The 20,421-nt window shown below is 39.8% G+C and overlaps 1 protein-coding gene across 3 annotated transcripts in view; it reads right to left on the bottom strand.

Annotated features, from left to right (window-relative positions):
• Positions 1-1,490: 1,490 nt before the first annotated feature.
• Positions 1,491-20,421, bottom strand: part of LOC149832564 (uncharacterized) — a 74,055-nt gene continuing 55,124 nt past the window's right edge. For all 3 annotated transcript variants that reach the window (XM_090014580.1, XM_090014582.1, XM_090014581.1), the window contains 2 exons: positions 5,192-5,346; positions 1,491-5,086 (listed from right to left, as the gene is read on the bottom strand). In XM_090014580.1, coding sequence (XP_089870706.1) covers positions 1,728-5,086; positions 5,192-5,346 — 3,514 coding nt within the window. In that variant the 3' untranslated portion in view covers positions 1,491-1,727. The remainder of the gene's footprint in view (positions 5,087-5,191; positions 5,347-20,421) is intronic.

Raw genomic sequence — 20,421 nt, 5'->3', positions numbered from 1 at the left:
GTGGGGTGGATGGTGGTCAAGGTTTGATTCCCATGAGTGTCTCTTCTCTGTGCAAGCCGATGCCCAACATAGGCCTTGGGGGTGGGGGCCCTAGCCTCGGTGTTTTACGCCATCGGCAGATGACCGTAGGTATGAGCTGAGCCAGAACGACCAAGTCTTCATAGCGGGTGCCGTTCTTCGGGCTATAAATATAAAAAAATTATTTCATTATACATCATAAAGAGTTTAAATGAATGTACAAGACGCAAGACCAGCATAAGGTGGCTTAAGTTACTAGAGTGACTCGTTTGGTAACTATGTAATATCAAAGCATATTCTCATTCAGTCATTTGGGAGGAATAAGAATCTCTCTCTCTCTCTCTTTTCAATTATTAGATTGCATGTGCTTTTGAGTCTGCCTCATTATTTCGAAGCCTCTAATCATAATTACAAAATCTTGTTGTCGGATTTTATCTGAAAAGGAAAATTATGCGATATATTAAAACATATTGGTTTTGGAAAAAATTAGAAAATATCAGTATGTTTAAATTTAGAAAGACATGAAAATATATCAAAGATAAGAAAAAGCATTAAATATATATGTATATGTATGTGTGTCTACCGTGTTAATAACCCAGTAATATCGCTATAGAAAATCATGATAATTTATAAATAAGCGATATTATGAAAACATCACATTCTATGGGATTATATTGATTTTTTCTGACTATGCCTCTTATCTATTATACAAATGAGTATATTAAAGGTAATGTTAATTATAAAAAATTGTTCAGTTCTAAATTGATTTGTGCAAAAATGTGAGGCTAATTCATTTATTGTTTGCAAGTGCCTTTTTAGTTAAGGACTAATAATGCCGGTGAGACTTCGTCGAGCATACTTAAGCTAGCTAGGTTTTCTAGGTTAACTAGTCTTAACTATTTTCTCCATCAAACATCGTCTCCATGTAATAAACAGAGAAAAAAAATCTAAATAAGCAGCACATACGATGAAACAGACAAGGTCTAAGGTAACCCCACAATGGGGCATAGAATCCTTTCTTGGTTGAGGAGCAAACCCACTGGGCGAAGTTCCCAAGCACCCAAAAGGATCTCAACTGAACCATGACAAAGATTTCCCCTGGCAGAGAAACTTGTGAACAAGAGTTCGGTTCAGCCAGCTAAGCAGATCCAGTGCAGCAAGTTTGATATAAACTTCATCCAAAAAAATTTGTTTAGTAACATGGATAGACAAGACGGAAATCAACAGGTATTTAACCTTTACAAACACAGGCGCATGAGTGCACACACACACAATAAACAAATATTCTCTACTACCATTCTAAACAGTAGGCTAATTGCTGTAAGATCTGGCATCACATTTTTTATTTTTACACCTAGCAGCAACTAAAAACTAAACTGCTCTATCCTGATACAGTTCCAGTTTTTGGATGATTGGTACCAGTGACCGTGCCATCAACCATGAACGCAAAGTGTCCCTCGTAACTTAAAAAATGATGTGAATGATTTTTTCCCCATTAAAATCGAGAAGAGAAAACATAACAAAGGTGAAGACCAGAAAAGATGGTAACAAACAAGGTGAAGAAATAAAAGCTACAGCCCCAAAATTGTACTATACTTGACCTAGGGTGTTACTCAACAGAGAAATGCGGTCAGTAATCTGGCTACCCCTAACAAAGAAATTACTGTACATTAACAAACTACTCCCCGCCTTCGGGGAACCACATTGAATCAAGGATGCAAGAAATCACATGATGCACCTTTCTTACAGTAACCATTTTCATGGAACTTGCACACTGTCTGCCCTCTAGGTGCCCTAGGCCCACCGCTGCTGCCACCTCCACCACAGACCGGTGGCCTGCTCCATGGCCTTCCATCATGACCACGACTGCCATAACCACTTCTATCACCATGGCCAGAATACCTGTCTGAGTCTCGCCTTTGTTGCTCCCACCCCCCTCTCTGATTTCCCGATTCCACTCCCCATCTTGCATTCATATTTCCAGGTTGTGGGCTCCGTCCAACTTTAGCATTTTCCATGGGATGGCCCCAACCACTGCCCCTAGATAAGGAAGGTTCAGTGAGCCCACCAGATTTCCAAGCAGTATCCGATGATGGCAGGCCCCATTTATCGGTTGAGACTGCAGAATCTTTTGAAGTTGCAACCCAACCTTCTGAAGCAGTTGAGATTCTGCCACTTTCACCCGGAACTGGATTTGCAACCCAACTCAAAGCATTTTCAGTTATTGCTGCTGGTGGCATCATAGGATTGTTATCACTGCTTCTGTTTGTTGGCATGCCCCAATGGCTGGATGAAGCCATTGGAGCAGAGGCAGTTGTTGGAACAGGGAAGTCTCGGATCAAGGTACATGATGCTTCAGAATTCTGAACCAGGCTGGGAATATTTCCCCATCTGCCACTAGCTGGAGCCTGTCCCTCAGCTGAAACAAGCAAAGGACTTGAACCAGGAGCTGAAACATTCTGATCGCCCTTGTCTGCAGCTATGGAAAAAGTCACCGAGATTGATCGTGCTGCATCAGCCACTGCCATAGGGACACCAGCATCTTGACCAGAAACTGGGAATGAATGTAAGATCAAATGGTTGGTTGGTTGGAAACCCTCTCTAGACACCTGAGGTGGAACCCAATTATTGCTGGAGAAGTTTCCTTGCGAGACAGTTACATTAGGTTCACGTGACAACCCCTTAGTGTCGGATTCTAGGCAAGGGCCTTCAACGGTATTGGTTGAAATACCAGTCATCATAGGGATCACTTCAGAACAATGATTCGTTGGAAAAGCAGCTGCCATAGATGAGACACCATATACTGAAGCACTGCTTTGCAAACCACTAACTGCCCTGCCATATGTTGGCATGGAACCTTTCATTGAAACAGGAAGTGGTGCCTCAGACGAGGTTCTCTGGGAGTCTTCCACCAGAGAAGGTGAACCAGAACTTGGAGCAGATGCATTAGAATGTTGAACCTTCTCCACATCTGTAACCTTCGGAAGAAACTCAGAAACTAGCTGACTACCATCAGAACCCAAAGCTCCATTCCCAATATCATCTACTGCATCAGGTTTAGGAGTTAAATTATCCACGGGACTGACTGGACTACCTCCAGGGTCGTGATTAGCAAGCAAATTATCTCTAGTCACCACAGGCTCAGGCAGAGAGCCAGTTGAACCCATTTCGGGATGTTCAGAACTTAAATCACTTTTGGTGGACAAATCTGGTGCTGGAAGGGTGACTGATGAACAAATAACGTTGCCATGAAAATCAAACTTCACTGCGAGTGACTCAACAGCTAGAGAAGCATCCTTACCACTATCAGAATGCACTTTTTTGATGGAGTCGCTACCCATCCCACTTACAGCTTCAGAGGATCCATTATCTTGGTTATCAGTAGGGATTTGATCAGCAAAGGCACCATCTGCATTCACCGACTGCAGTAGACCATGTTTTGAAGAATAGGAGCCTGCTGACAGTACATCATGAACTGCAGTGGCAATGTCTGGATTTTTATTTGCATCATGAATGCCACCTGTTGGAGGTTCAGGAGATGAACCACAAGAAATGACCCCAGAATTCTGAGCAGTACTCCAAAGACACCCCATTTGAGTTGATTTTAGCATTGAAGGAGCAGAGTCCCACCCTGGGACTATAGATGTGCCTGAAGTTGGTGCCACTCCATCCTCAGCTGTTAGTCTTATGGTAGGCTCATTTGCTGCAACAGAAGGTTGTTCCAAATTATGCACAGGGCTCATTGGTTCAACAGAAACTTGTGGAGTTGAAGATGTTTTACTTTCAGACGCTTGTCCATTTGAACATCCTCCACCAGCAGATCTCGGAGTTGGTGTTGGTGTTGGTAGATCTGACCGATCACTTACCCCACTGACCAAAGCACCCGGACTTTCTGCAGGAGTTGGAATTGCAAGTGATGTTGGCCCTGTCCATTCCTTTGGAGATATATTTACTGTTTGAACTTTTAGACCAGCTCCGGGTGATTGTGATGAAGAAGCCAAACTATCCAGATGTCTATCATAACCATGGCTTGTATTCCAAGTTCCACTTGGCTGAACATCAACAGGTCTTGAAGTGTTGCAACTCTTTCTGCAGTTCTCAGATTGGTTCCACCTACCAACAGCCCCGCCTTGAGACTCTCTAGATTGCTGTAAAGGATTATCTGCATAGGATGGAGAAGGCCTGGGACTGTGTCCCAGAGGTTGACTTGACCAAGTGCTGGACCCCCTTGATGCATCCCAATCACGAGTAAAACTTGCAACATGCCCTTGCTTTGGTTCAAGTGCTTCCCTAGATGAACTTGTCCAACCAGCTGACTTGCTTCCTCGTCCATCACCGCCACTAGAAGAGCCAGTTAAATCCTTCCAGTTGGATTTCCAGTTCCCATCACTTTGTGTACCACCCACCCATGTCAAATTATTATTGCCAGACTTGCTCCAATCATGACTAGTATCCAATTTACCAGCCCCAGTAACCTTCTGAACCTGTGCATAACTTCCTTGCAGCTCCAACTTCAATGACTCCCTCTGAAACTTTCCCACCAGCACATCACTGAGCAACATGGAGTCCTCTTCCTTTTCTGAACTCCATATTCGCAGATCTGCAGGAAAATACCCTGTTGTACTCCACTTACGCAACTGAACCATAGAAAACGGCCCTTGAATCTTCCCTGACGGGTCACGATAGTGCCACACCTTGTCTGTCTCACTGATGCTGGCTGTTGGGATGACACCAGCAGTTTGAGGAGCTGGCCGATTTTCTGGCAGAACACCAGAAGACAGCCTACCAGATATTTGATTCCATGAAGCTTTGTTTGTTCTCTCACTAATTTGGTCACCATGATGAGAATATGAACTTTTGCTTTGGCTCCGGGCATTATTAGTAACACTATTTGGGTTTTTCTCCACTCTAGGTTCCACCCATGCAGAAGAATTCTTGTTCCTTTCCCAAGAACTGCTTGAGCTTTTCCGTGAACCTTCAAAGGCATCATCCGTGGCTCCCTTTCTGGGAGAGATTGTTTCCCATCCTCTTCTAGAATATCCCGCATCTCTAGATCGTGTAAAATTCTCTATAGAAGCAAGAAAGGAAACATATTGAATACTAAATATAACAGATAAAGCATGTAATGGGAAACTAGGAAAAAAAAGTTAAAAAACTATAAAAACAGATGTACCGCTTTTCTGATCTTCTGGTTCTTCCTCATTATCCTCAGACTCATAATTGGGATCCATATGGGGATCAGAATGCACTTCTGGAACTTCCTGCAGCTTCCGAACTCGTTCATCAGGATCACCAAGAACCTGGAGTTTTTCTACACATTCTCTGAGCGTGAAAATAAGTTAAGACTTAAGAATCATCCCGCTTTATAAAATTGGACCAGGATTGAACACAAGGAAATTGTCATTAAGCACGAATAAAAGCATCACAGTGACTGGTTAGCACAAAAATTATGAGAAAATCATAAACTAGCAAGATGATTGCAGCCAGGAGCACCAGAAGCGTCTACTGATGAAGTTCTTTCAGTTCGTTTTGGTGTGTGTGTATAGCAGTTCAAATATAAAATAATGTGAGGCATGGGCACACCCAAAGGTATACAGTGCAGAAAAAAGAATCAACGAAGGTTTCAATGTTCTTTTCATTAAAAATGAAGGGTGGTATACGTTTCAAAACAATCAACATACTTTTTGGTGATATTTTCTTGAAAAGTAAAATGCAAATGATAAGAAAACATAAGGATCACCAGTATTACGAGAAAAACAAGGGTGGTACCAAAGAAATACAATATACAAACAAACCATGACAAAATTACACAGAATTATAAATAAGAGCAAAATGAGCATGCAAGTTTGGTTTATTGCCTTCATTGAATTAGCTAAGTTTTTTTTTATGCTAGCAAATGTAATTGATACTTTATTTTAACTGAAAAAACAGTTTGCATGTGCCTGTTACTGATTCCAACTGTAATGAAGTATGCGGAAGAATCCAAGAATGCCAATGCATTCACTAGGTCCAACACGGACAAACGAAACAAGCATAAGAGAGGAAATCCACCAAGGGATATACGAAGGGCCTTATAACAAGGCTACACACATAAAAATAATATCCCTTTTATTGGAGAGGAGCTCTCTAAAAGCAATACAAGATACAAGGGGGTTCCCCCTATTTATAAGCAAAGGGAGACCAAAGGGGGCTCCCAATAGAGTCGTTGGGAGCCCCCAACGGTCACAATTGTGACCGTTGGGGGCCCCAACGACTCCATTGTGGGGCCCCTTTGGTATCCCAATAAACATTCTAAAAAATAAAAAAAACAAAAATAAAAAACAGAAAAATAAAAGGAATAAAACAAGTACCCCTATGGGGTACTTGTGAAAAGACCATAATACCCCTATCGGGTATTATGGTGAATACATCTATATTTATATATATATAGATGTATTATTACATATGTCTTAACACCCCCCCCCTCAAACTTTACGGGGAGATGACCAAAAGTTTGCCAAGAAGGAACAAGAAGCGAAGAGCAGGAAGTGCTTTGGTAAAGAAATCTGCAAGTTGATATTCCGAAGTGACATATGGCAGTGTAACTGTCCCTCGAAGATATTCATCACGTACATAGTGACAGTCAATTTCAATATGTTTAGTCCTCTCATGAAAAGTGTGGTTGCTGGCAATATAGATTGCACTTTTGTTGTCGCAACAAAGCTTCGAAGCACCAGTAATTTCGACTCTCATATCTTGAAGAAGACTTCGAAGCCACACAAGCTCCATTGTAGTAGTTGTCATAGCCCTGTATTCTGCTTCAGTAGAAGATAATGAGACTTTCTGCTGTTTCTTGCATCTCCAAGCAATTAGCGAATCTCTTAAGAAAACACAAAAGCCAGTAGTTGAGACTCGATCATTTGGGTTTCCTCCCCAGTCAGCATCAGTATAAGCGAGTAAATCTAAGGAAGAGAGTGAGGATAGGAATAGCCCTTTAGTCAAAGTATTTTTGATGTACCGAATGATCCGAAGCACAGCACTCATATGCACAGATGTAGGGGCATGTTGAAATTGGCTTGCAGAGTGCACAACATGAGCAAGATCAGGCCTGGTGATAGTCAGATAGGTGAGGAAGCCAATGAGTTGACTGTAGGGCGTAGGATCATCCAGCAGAACTCCATCCTCCAGTCGTAGTTTAACATTGATAACATCAGGAGTCTCTACCTTTTTGTCATCTGAAATCCCAGATTTGAAACATGTCTACAGCAAGCTTCATCTGTGACAAAATATACCCTCGAGGAAAGTATGCTACTTCTATACCAAGAAAGTACCTGAGAAAACCCAAATCAGACATATCAAAATTATGTTTTAACATATTTTTAACATTAAGAATATCACTTTCATCATTGCCAGTGATGATCATATCATCAACATAAAGCAGAAGGATGATGATACTATTACCTGCACGTTTAACAAAAAGAGCAGTGTCAGTATAACATGAACGAAATCCTAATTGTAGCATGATAGCATTAAATCTATCATACCAAGCCTTAGGGGCTTGTTTAAGGCCATATAAAGCTTTTAATAATCGAAGAGTTTGACCTTGGTTAACACTAATTCCCGGCGGAGGGTCCATATATACTTCTTCATTCAACTGACTATTAAGAAAGGCATTTTTAACATCTAATTGAAATATAGGTCATTTCTTAGATGATGCTACAACAATTAGAGTTCTAACGCTTGTCATGCGAGCCACGGGGGCAAAAGTCTCCTCATAATCGATGTCATATTCTTGTGAATATCCCTTAGTAACTAATCTAGCTTTATAACGTTCTAAGGAACCATCACTTTTTGTTTTGACTTTGTAGACACACCGACATCCTATAGCTTTTTTATTTGGAGGAAGTTGAACTATTTCCCAAGTTTTAGCCTTATTTAAAGCATCTAGTTCAACTTTCATTGCTTCAACCCAATGAGGAATATTTTTTGCTTGATTATAATGGGAAGGTTCATAGTAAGAATGCAAGGCTATTAGACAAGCTCTATAGTTAGGTGAGAGAGTTTCATATGAGACAAACCTATTAGGTGGAATTGATTCTCTAGAAAATCGCCTAAGGGAGGTTTCTTCTAGGGGTTCATTAAGCTGCAAGAATTTTTCTAAAGCACTAATAGGTTGTGCTTCCTCACGCCGAGTGTATACTTGGAGATTGTCACCATTAGTTGGTGATATATCATTATCATGAGAATCATTATTATGAGTATTTTCTAAAAATTCTGGATGACTCAAAGAGTCATCATTTGAATCTTCTAAAAGATCATTGATAAATATATAATCAATTTCATTTAGTTTTTCCAATATTTCAAATCCATTTTCATCTTCTAAAAAGGTCACATCTTTGGAGACAAATAACTTATTGTTTTTATAGTCAAAGCATCTATAGCCCTTTTGATTTTCACCATATCCTAAAAATACGCATTCTATTGCTTTAGGTGACAATTTATCTCTTTTATGTAAAAGAACAAAGCATTTACACCCAAAAATACGAAGACGATTGTAATCGGGTGTCATATTGAAAAACTTTTCATAAGGAGAGATATTGTTCAATTTTGAAGATGGCATTCTATTGATTAAATAGGTGGAGGTTAACACGGCTTCGGCCCAAAAACTTTTAGGAATATTTTTAGAAATGAGTAACGATCTAGTGGTTTCAAAAATATGTCTATGTTTTCTTTCCGCTAGGCCGTTTTGTTGAGGAGTTCTTGGACAAGATTTTTGATGACAAATGCCATGTTGTTTTAAATATGATTGAAACTCATTTGATAAGTATTCTCCGCCCGAATCGGATCTAAGAATGGATATGTGACTTTGAAATTGATTTTGAACTTTAACATGAAATTTTTTGAAGAAGTTAAACACTTCCGATTTAAGGTTAAGAAAATGAATCCATACATATCTAGTATAATCATCAATAAAGGTAACATAATATGAATAACCACCTTTGGATAGAACCGAAGATGGTCCCCATACATCGGAATGCACCAATTCAAAAGGTTTTGTTGTCACAAAGGTTGTAACAGGAAAAGGAATAGACTTCATTTTTCCAAAAATGCAATCTTCGCAATTGATATCTTTTTCTTTACAAAACTTGTTTCCAAAAGGAAAAAGATACATTTTAGAGTAACTTGGGTGTCCAAGCCTTTTATGCCAAGTTTCAATATTTTTGTCTTGAACATAAGTAGAAAATGAGGTATTTGGAAGCATTAAGTTATCCATAAAATAAAGATCTTCCTTCCTATGGCCTTGCCCAATCCGCTTCCCGGACCGGAGATCCTGCACAAAGCACCCTTGGGATGAGAAAGATATTTCACATCCATGGTCGGCAATTTAAAAAACGGAAAAGAGGTTAAGATTTAATTTAGGAACTATTCTAACTTTTGGAACAAGAAAATTTTGAACATTTTTAGAATCGAGAGTTCCAATACCATTTATTTTGAGAAAAGTTCCATCGGCCGTAGAGACACAAGATATTTTTGAATTGGTGTCCACGTTAGTTAATGCATTTTCATGAGTCATGTGAAAAGAGGCTCCGGAATCTAAAATTCAAGAGTACGTACCGGAAGGTGATGATGAGGCAATGGTGGCACCGGAGGTGGAGGAAGTAGCCTTTAGAATTTGTTGGAGAGCCAAGGAAATTTGACCAAGAGTATCTTTGAGATCCCCGTTCTTGCCTTCATCTTCTTTGGTAGAGGATTCCTCAATGGAAGCCACCTTTGGCTTGAATGTCCCATTTAGCTTTGGGCAAACGGGTTTAATATGTCCCGGCTCATAACAATGATGACATATAATCTTTTTTCTTCCACCACTCCCTTGCTTACCAAAATGAGGTGGCTTGTATGTTTTAACATGATTGTCGGGTTTAGATACGGCAAGAACTTCATCTATACTTTTACCCATGCTATGCCTAGTCTCTTCTTGAGTAATTTCGGCAATAGCCTCTTCTAAAGGAGGAAACGTAGATCTATGGAGAAGTGAGAATCTAACTTGTTCAAATTCGGGACGAAGCCCAAATAAAAATTGAAACAATCTATCTTGTTCCATTTGTTTTTGTCTTAGTTCCACATCCTCCGTAGCCACCCATTTAGGCTCTAAAAGAGCCAATTCAGCCCACAAAGAATTTAGAGCATTATAATAGTCTTGTATGCTCATGTCGCCTTGTTTTGTGGTTCTCACTTTTTCTTGCAAAAAATAAGCTCTTGCAAGATCCTTTTGGGTATATATACCCTTCATAAAAAACCAAGCTTCATTTGCCCGGAGGAATTTTGCAATATTTGCACATACCTTAAGTTTGACATTATTCATAAACCATGCTAAGATTTTTGCATGGTTGCTCTCCCAATCTTCTATTTGGTGATGATAATCTTCAATGGCCTTGAGACGAGAATCACCTTCAAGTGCTTTCTCTTGATCTTCTTCCATCTTTGTGAGTTTAAGTTGGGGTTCCGGAACGGTTCCCATTACATAACCCCAAAGCTTCTTGCCTTTGAGATTATTCTCCATTGCGGATGCCCACATCATGTAATTTTTTCCATTGAGCTTGAATGATAGATCGATCTTGACTTCCATTGCTACAAAATGAAGATGTAAAAAAAAGAAAGGAAGTAGAGAGAGACACGATTTCACCTTAGAAGATTGTATGGCTCTGATACCATGTAATGAAGTATGCGGAAGAATCCAAGAATGCCAATGCATTCACTATGTCCAACACGGACAAACGAAACAAGCATAAGAGAGGAAATCCACCAAGGGATATACGAAGGGCCTTATAACAAGGCTACACACATAAAAATAATATCCCTTTTATTGGAGAGGAGCTCTCTAAAAGCAATACAAGATACAAGGGGGTTCCCCCTATTTATAAGCAAAGGGAGACCAAAGGGGGCTCCCAATAGAGTCGTTGGGAGCCCCCAACGGTCACAATTGTGACCGTTGGGGGCCCCAACGACTCCATTGTGGGGCCCCTTTGGTATCCCAATAAACATTCTAAAAAATATAAAAACAAAAATAAAAAACAGAAAAATAAAAGGAATAAAACAAGTACCCCTATTGGGTACTTGTGAAAAGACCATAATACCCCTATCGGGTATTATGGTGAATACATCTATATTTTTATATATATATGTATTATTACATATGTCTTAACACCAACATAGTCGTAATTCAGGTGTGCCTGGTAGGGAGTTCTAGGATCCTAGTATGCATTCAAAAGGTTTTGAAGAATGGTTTTTGCCAGTCACTATGCTGGTACCAAACTAGGTAACACCACCATCAACTCCGTCAGGAAAAAAGCTTCATGATATATCATCAGTCCCAAGCATAATAACCTAACACATTTTTTAAATAGAGCATTACTTGGTCTTATTTCTGGATGTGATGCTAACTTCCCTAATAACAAGGTACTGTAATTACATATAACCAAATAAGATGTTCTAGTATTGTTTCTTTAATTTTTTTCCATGGGAAGCCATAAACTCACTAAAATGTATGGAACTTGGGCTCCCTTGTAAGTTTAGAAGATTCTTTTTCTCCAACATTTCCTTAAATCAAATGTTTCGCCTAGCCATGAATTGCTGATACATGGTCTCCAACCACAAAGCTGGACTGCATATGAGGGTCATGTATTACTATGTCATATTCTTATTCTGCACTTAGTCATTCATTTGTATAGGAGGGAACATGTAAAAATCTACTATTGGTCTGGGGGAATTTTTTTTCAAGAAGAAATTGTAACTAAAGGGGGTCATCCCCTGTATGCTATTAGCCCCCTTGTTATTCTAATGAAGTTTCTAGTTGTTCCTCAGACTTGTGGTTTCTCCTATGCTTGCTCCAAGAGAGATTGGTTTTTCTCATGGTATCTAATGTGTTCCTGGGTCTGGGTTAGGATTTTTGGACAGCGGGTAGGCTCACTTAGGTCTAGGTCTAAGTCAATAAGTCAAACTCGGGTAGAATCTACGAAGGAGACGTTCGCTAAGGGGGAGCGACGAGGAAACATGTATGTCTTCAAGGAGATTCCCTCAGTTCCAGTTCTCCAGTTGGAGTCGTCCAAGCATTCTTCAATATCTTCATCTTTAGAGTCTTTGTCTTTCAGTCCATTGAAAGCTTTTTATTCATCTCATTGTAATAAGCCAGATATCTGGCACAGTCGCTTGGGACATTGTAGTCGAGGTTTCATTGAAAATCTTGTATCTGATGGTTTTCTTCCAAAGTCTAGTTTATGTTCCTTTTTAGAGAATAAAAAATGTTCATCTTGTGAACTCTGCAAAAGTCATGTTCTTCCTTTTCATATTATTAATAAAAGACCTTCAAAGCCATTTGAGATTGCTTGTTCTGATGTTTGGGGGCCCACCCCTATTCCTTCTCTCTCTGGCAGTCGTTACTATGTTATATTTATTTATTCTTATTCCCGCTATACTTGGATATATTTCTTGAAACATAAGCATGAAGTTTTCCAAATATTTCGAGAATTTCATTCGATGGTCAAAACCAATGTTGTGAAAAGCGTTGAGGCGTAGCGAGGCGCTCTACCAAAATCTGAGGCGAGGCGTAAGCCTCGAGGCGCAAAGCGTAAGCCTCAAAAAAAAATTAAAACTTAAAAAAACTCTAAAAATTATCTAAAATTATAAATAAATAAAAAATGATTTATTGATGAAGCAACAACCAACAAAAAATAAAAAATCTCAAATAAATACGGAAAAAATATCCAAAATGGTAAAATGGCCACAACCATCTAAATTGGTTTTCATGTTGTGCTGGATATAAAAGAATAGCCTTTGAGGCACCCACAAGAAGCACCAGCCTTTTTTAGGTGGGGATTTGGGATTTCATTAGCACCTCCTTTTTACTTCACTTTTGGAAAAGAAGAATCTAATTCTTATGAAGCTACAATTCCGGAACCGAACTAGCCAAACATTCCCCATTTGCAGTTATTTGGGACGGTGCAAGTTCAAATCTAAATGGTATGGTTGTTTTAACAGGTAGGGGTCTCCCTAACCCCAGCTTTCTCTGTCGGAAAAAAGTAAGTAGAGTTTATCACCTTGTAAGACGATCGCTTCATTAAGAAGCAGTTGACAATCCTGTTTACTCAAATAGAACACACAAGATCTTATGTCACATGGATACACCCAAAAGGACACGCACATGTCATTATTGTGCAATTTTCCATATAAGAGGCAAATATGGTTTGTTCTTTTTTTTATTGAAAGAAGTGGTGCATAGTTCAGTAACTCGTTATATTGAAAAAGAAAATTCAGATAGACAAAAGGCAATTTGAATTATAAGCGATTTATACAGCTACTGAGTTTTGTAAACATTGAACCCATAATAATAATGCCCTTAATAACTTTGAAGAAAGGGGTGTCTACTTGGTCCCCAGGAGAAAATACTTAAGGATCTGATTTTATCACTCCATTTAGTTTTATTCAGTTAGCTAAAACCATATCTGATTATAATTAGATGCAATTATACTTTTTGACTTTTGTTACTGAATCTCATTACATGTAAAAAAATCACATTTGGTACAAGCTTTTCACCATCAGAATCCAAATCCACTTAGCCAGTATCATTTCAGACGTCTTCGACCTGAACCAGTGGTTTCTTCCTTAAATATCAACAACAACAACGAAAACTTTTGGTGATTAAGGGAACCGAACAGTGAAATCATGGAGAACTAAGTTCAAGATCCAATCGGAACTGGACCCATTTCCAACCGCAGGTCCATCCCGAGTCTTTGTAGTAGTATTTTACTGTCTTATCTTTTATTTTTTAGAATGATCACTTGGTAACTTCAAAACGCTGAGGGACATGGGTACCAATGATTAAGGACGAGCAGGAGAGCAACAAAACAACCTTTGCCCCTTCCCTCCTACCGAACCCCGTTTCGTTAAAAACAAACAAACATCACAAATCTCGGAGGAAGTGTAACAAGAAAGGCTTGTCCGGGTCGGAATCGTCGAAGCCACATAACCCTTTCAGCAACCGAGAGAGGGAATCACTGTGAGAGAGAGGGAATTCGACGCGTGCACGTTCGTGAGACCCATCGACAACTTCATAATCGGCCCGACGACTGTGACTCTCAACTCTACAGGAGAGCATTACTTCCTCTGCAGCGTCGGCCATCAACGTCGTCGCGGCCACCGCCTCCTCACCTCCACCTGCTAAATTCCCTGCCTCGCCCACTCCTGCTGTTGCTGGAACTCCTCCTCCTTCTGTTGGATCTCCTCTTCCAGCTGCATCGCCTCCTCTTCCTTCTGTTGCATCGCCTCCTCTTCCTTTTGTCGGATCTCCTTCTCCTTCTGTTGCATCTCCTACTCTTCCTTCTGCTGGATCTCCTCTTGTTCCTTCTACCAGATCTCCTAGCGGGTTGCCCGATGGTCCTGCTCCTCCTGCTCCTTCACCCAACTAGCAGAATTCCGCGTCTTACCTCAGCGACGGCCTCGGATGGGCTACCCTTTTCACCGCGGCTACTTGCCTTGCCTTCGTGCGGTAATCGAACACCCTTCTTTCCTTCCTTCCAAAGTCGGTGTCTTCCTGCAGAGATGGACGGATTTTATTATGGTTTTTTTTAGCTTCTGGGGAGTTCGGGACCGGTGGATGATTTCTATTCTTCTATGTTTTGGGTGTATAATGGCACTCCCATCTGGGGAGAGACCTGATGTTTTGTTAGCAATATGATGATTTGGGTGCTTTTTGTGTGCAACTCTTAGCATTAGCAGTAGTGGCCAGTGGCCAACAACATGAGGCGTGCGCGCCTCACTGTGAGGCGCGCCTCGCCTCGAAGCGTATGCCTCAAAGCGTATGAGGCGTACGCCTTGTACGTTTTTACCTTTCATGCCTGCGCCTCAAGGCACAAAGGCCCTCGCCTTGAGGCGAGGCGCGCTTTTTGCACCTTGAGGCACGTTTTTAATAACACTGGTCAAAACAAAGTTTTCTTATGATATTGTGCATTTACAATATGATGGTAGAGGAGAGTATTCATCAAACGAGTTTATTGCCTTTCTTCGGGATAAAAGAATAAGTCGACAGGTTTCTTGCCCCCATACCCCTCAACAAAATGGGGTTGCGGAGAGGAAACACCGGCATATTGTCGAAAGTGTGATGAGCATGTTACATGACAGCAAGGTGCCCATTAGTCTCTAGACAGAAGTTTTTCACACATTTGTTCATGTTATAAATTGTCTTCCTATGGCACTTCTGGATCAGAAATCCCCTTATTATACTTTATTTGGGCAACATCCTTATTATAATGAGCTGCGTGTTTTTGGTTGTGTATGTTATGTGCATATTGATTCATCTTTGCGAAATAAGTTTCAGCACAAGGCCGCTAAGTGCAGATTTGTTGGGTATGCGGATGAATACAAAGGCTATTGATGCTATGATTCTACTACAAAACGTATTTAAACCTCCAGGAATGTTGTTTTTGATGAGCAGAATTTTCAGGGCAATGATTTTGAACAGTTGTCATGTCGAGAAGTAGAGGTATATGATCCATGGATGAGAGCGGATCTTTTTGCCAATACAGGAGAGACATGTTAGACGGCTTGTCCTTCCTTCGACTTGAGTAGAGAGTTGGGTGACTCACAGATACATGTTGAGCCATCTTCAGTTGAGCCACTTCCAGTTGAACGCTTCTCTGGACAGATTTACACTAGAAGGAAAAAAAATACAGGGCCGAGGGATGTTAAAATCATCTCTAGTGATCTAGCTCAAAGGCCATCACGCATTAGGCATCCTATTCAGCGATAGGTGAGTTATGAGACCTTTTCCCTTGATTTTCAGTTGTTTATGTCTGAGCTCACAAAGCAGAATGAACCCACTTGTCAAGCTCTTCAATCTCGTCATTGGATTGAAGCTATGAATGAAGAAATTGAAGCTCTTCATGAGTGTCATACTTGAAAAATAGTACCTCGGCCAGAAGGAAAGAATGTAGTTGGATCAAAATGGGTTTATAAAACAAAATATAAGCCCGAAGTCTCTTGGCAGCCCAACATTCCGTACTATATAGTAAAGCGCGCCTAATAGTCATCCTATAAAACTTTCCCGTCAACCGCAATGGCATTCTACGATCGCACAACACTCCAGTTGCACTTTTCCATTTCATCCACCCAACCTTTATCCTATGATTTACATCTCCATCAATTTCTCCATACTTTTGAATGATAGATCCCAAATATTTGAAACAGTCATCCACCGATATTTCTTGTTCACCAAGCTTCACTACACTCCTATCACTACTTCGTTGCTTACTAAACCGACATTTCATATATTTTATCTTACTCTTACTCAACTTAAAACCTCTTGCTTCCAATGTCTGTCTCCATATTTCTAACTTAGCATTAACCCCAGCTCTAGACTCATCAATCAAAACAATATCATCAATAAACAACATACACCACGACACATTTTCTTGAAATGATCTCGTAAGCTCATCCATCACTATAGCAAATAGGAAAGGGTTAATGCAGATCCTTGATGTAACCCAACCGTTATAGGAAAATTGGTTGTCACCCCTTCACAAGTGCGGACATTGGTTACTACTCCTTCATACATATCTTTAATTATACTAATGTACTTGAGAGAAACACATTTCTTCATCATTGTCCACCAGAGAACGTCCCTAGGTACTCTATCGTAAGCCTTCTCCAAATCAATAAAAACCATATGCAAATCTTTGTTCCTCTCTCTACATCTCTCAATAAGTTCTCTAAGAAGATGTATAGCTTCCATAGTTGATCTTCCAGGCATAAAACCAAATTGATTCTCCGATATCATGACAACCTTCCTCAACCTATACTCAATAACCCTCTCCCAAAGTTTCATAGTATGACTCATGAGTTTTATACCACGATAGTTTGTGCAATCTTGTATATCACCCTTATTCTTGTATAAAGGCACCAAAGTACTCTTCCTCCACTCATTAGGCATCTTATTTGTCCGCCAAATCTTATTAAAAACATTTGTCAACCATTCTAAACATTTCTCTCCCAAGCATTTCCAAGCCTCGATAGGTATACCATCGGGGCCAACTGCCCTTAGTGATTTCATTTTCTTCAAAGCCTCTGCAATTTCTTTCTTTTGAATCTTGCGCATGAAGTCACGATTCATCTCATGAAAAGGAATGGAGAAGTCTCCATGATCCTGAGCATGACTTCCATTAAATAGCTTATCAAAATAATCTTTCCAACTCTCCTTAATCTCCTCATCTTTGACTAAAACCCTTTGCGTTTCATCTTTGATACATCTAACCATACCCAGATCCCTTGATTTTCTATCTCTCATCTTTGCAAGCCTATAAATATCCTTCTCGCCCTCTTTGGTATCCAACTTGTCATAAACCTCCTTATATACCTTATCCCTCGCGTTTCAAACTATTTTTTTAGCTTCCTTCTTTGCTATCATATACTTCTCCAAATTCTCATTATCACGACCCTTACTTAGATTTCTATAACACTCTCTTTTAACCTTAATAGCTAATTTGACATCCTCGTTCCACCATGATGTATTCTTACCTAGCGGTGCACTGCCTTTAGACTCACCCAATACCTCCTTAGCCACCTTTCTCATGCCACCCACTATCTTATTCCACATTGATTCTGAATCCTCTTTGAGACACCAATCAACTTCCTTAACTACCTGCTCTACAAACATTCCTTGTTTAGCTCCTTTCAGTGCCCACCACTTAATTCTAGGATCCATCCTATGTCTATCCCTTTTGCGACATTGTCTAATTCTAAGATCTAAAATTAAGACTCTATGTTGTGTAGCTACACTTTCTTCCGTATAACCTTACAATCGATGCAACAACCCCTATCTCTCTTTCTAAGAAGGAAAAAATCTATCTGACTCGTATTAACCCCACTTTTAAATGTTACTAGGTGAGACTCCCTCTTCCTAAACCAAGTGTTTGCTAAGATCATATCATAGGACAAACCAAAATCTAAAATCCTTTCTCCACTTGCGTTTCTTTCTCCTATACCATAGCCTCCATGGATACTCTCCAATCCATCCCCACTAATGCCTACATGTCCATTAAGGTCACCGCCGATAAAAAGCTTTTCTCCATAAGATATCCCTTGTACTACTCTATCTAAATCTTCCAAAAAATGACGCTTAATGGAATCATCTAAACCTACTTGAGGTGCATAAACACTAATAATATTAATAATATTCGTACCTAATACTAATTTAATAAGTAAAATCATATCACCCTTCCTACAGACCTCAACTATATTATCTATAAACTCACGACTAATAACAATCCCTACTCCATTCCTATTCCTATTTATTCATGTATATCAAATCTTATATCCCCAATGTTCTATCACTTTTGTTTTCTCATCTACCCATTTGGTCTCTTGTAGACATAAAATGTCCATCTTTCTCCTACACATAACATCTACTAACTCTACCAACTTACCAGTTAAAGACCCTATGTTCCAAGTGGCTAACCTAATTTTATGGTCTTAAACTATCTTCTTTACCCCCACCCATCCAACAAAGTGAGGGAACCCTTGCCTATTTGACACCACACCCGAGCGTCGGTGTGACGTGTCGCTTCTGGGCGACGACCTAGCAACCCTTGCCTATTTATCACTGTCTTCGGGCCTATAGAGTACAGCGCGTCGCTCAGTAGGGAACGCCCCAACGAAATTTTCATATTGGTTCATATTCATAGGGTGTGACTAAGTTTTTATGGTGGCTGTCACTGGCCTACCGCAACCCTCCTCCTTTATCCGGGCTTGGGACCGGCAGTGTATAACTAAACAGTTATACACAGGCGGAGTTACTTTATATATATATAATTTTTATATTTTTGCCGCACCCCCGCACCCAGGTTTTTTGAAAGTGCCGCATCCCCGCACCTGCACCCATGTGACATAGCTTGTGATGGACCAACGGATGCAACTTTTTTTCATTCTCTTCTCTACAATTTAGGACATTGATAGTGCCCCGGTTCATGACAATGGTGACGAATGACTTTCTTTTTGTCATAATCATTACCTTGTCTACCAAAATAAGGTGACCTATAAGTGCGCATATAATTTGTTGGTCTAGATATGGCTAGAACGAAATCATCTTCATTATTTAAAGTATTCTTTTTTAGCCTATTTTCCTCCATAGTTAATTCTTTAATAGTGTCAACAATAGAGAGAACTTTTCCTCTGTGTAGAAGGGCCGATTTGGTTGTTTCAAATTCTAGCCTCAAACTATTTACAAATTGGTAAAAATGTTTTATATCGAGTAGTTTTTGGCGAAGCTCGATATCTTTCAAACAATGTCATTTTGGCTCAAGAAGAGCCAACTCTTCTCAAAGTTTGGACAACTCATTATAATATTCTCTAATACTTTTGTCTTTTGGAGTCAAAGTTCAAATTTTATCTTGCAATTTGCACCTATGTGCAATGTCTTCAAGGGAATATATATTTCTAAGATACTCCCAAACCTTATTAGCATGCTCGAATTTGGCAAGACTAGAGCATTTCTTCATGTCTACGCTATTAATTAGCCAATACATGATCTTGGTATGCCCCATCATCCATTTTTTCTACTTTTTCTCATAGGTGGCTAATGCCTTATTTTTCTCTCCTTTATTGAAAGGTACCTCTTTCTCATTTTTAATTTTTGCGAGAATTAGTTTTGGTTCCGAATCGAAACCATCTACTATTCCCCACAACCTTTTTCCCCAAATGTGATGCTTTAAAATTGAAGCTCACATCACATAATTGGTATCATTTAGTTTTACGGGTATCATTTAGTTTTACGATTATGATGGTGACTTTATCATTGTCATCCATTCTTACAAGGGTGAATAAGAGAGAGGATGAGAGAAAAAAGAAAAAGAACGAAAATATGAGAAAAAGAGGAGAGTGCAAGAGCACAATCATGATCTTTGTGTAGTCAACGATCCTCCAAACGACCTATTTCTTCAACTATGATGGCCCAAAAAGCACTTGAATCACAAACAAGGAGATAAAACAACTTTTGCTAGAGTGGCATGGAAAACGAGATGGCAAATCTACAAGATCTAGAAGCTTTCAAGCTCTGATACCATGTAAGGAAATGAAGATCTTCCACGAAAGCACAAATGCTTGTAATAGGTGTCTAATAAAGACACTTCAATCATAACCCATAAAAGGGCATAAATGAGATAACTCAAAAAAGAAAATAATAAACTTTATTTCATTCACATGAAATCAAGGTTTTAAAACTCGCTGAGTCAACTCGGTGACTCAGCTCGGCTCGGACCTCCAGCGAGTCAACCCAGCAAGGTAAACTCGGTTTGCGAAGACTCGGCTGCGACTCGGCTTGACTCGGCCGAGTCACGAGTCATACTGGACTCGGGCGAGTTCTGGGCACTTTCGGCTTGACAA

The sequence above is a fragment of the Nuphar pumila genome, chromosome 7, assembly GCF_984573655.1.
Source record: "Nuphar pumila chromosome 7, dmNupPumi1.hap1.1, whole genome shotgun sequence".
NCBI lineage: Eukaryota > Viridiplantae > Streptophyta > Magnoliopsida > Nymphaeales > Nymphaeaceae > Nuphar > Nuphar pumila.
Note: the sequence above shows the minus strand (reverse complement) of the source record. Positions and strands in the feature narration are given on the sequence as shown.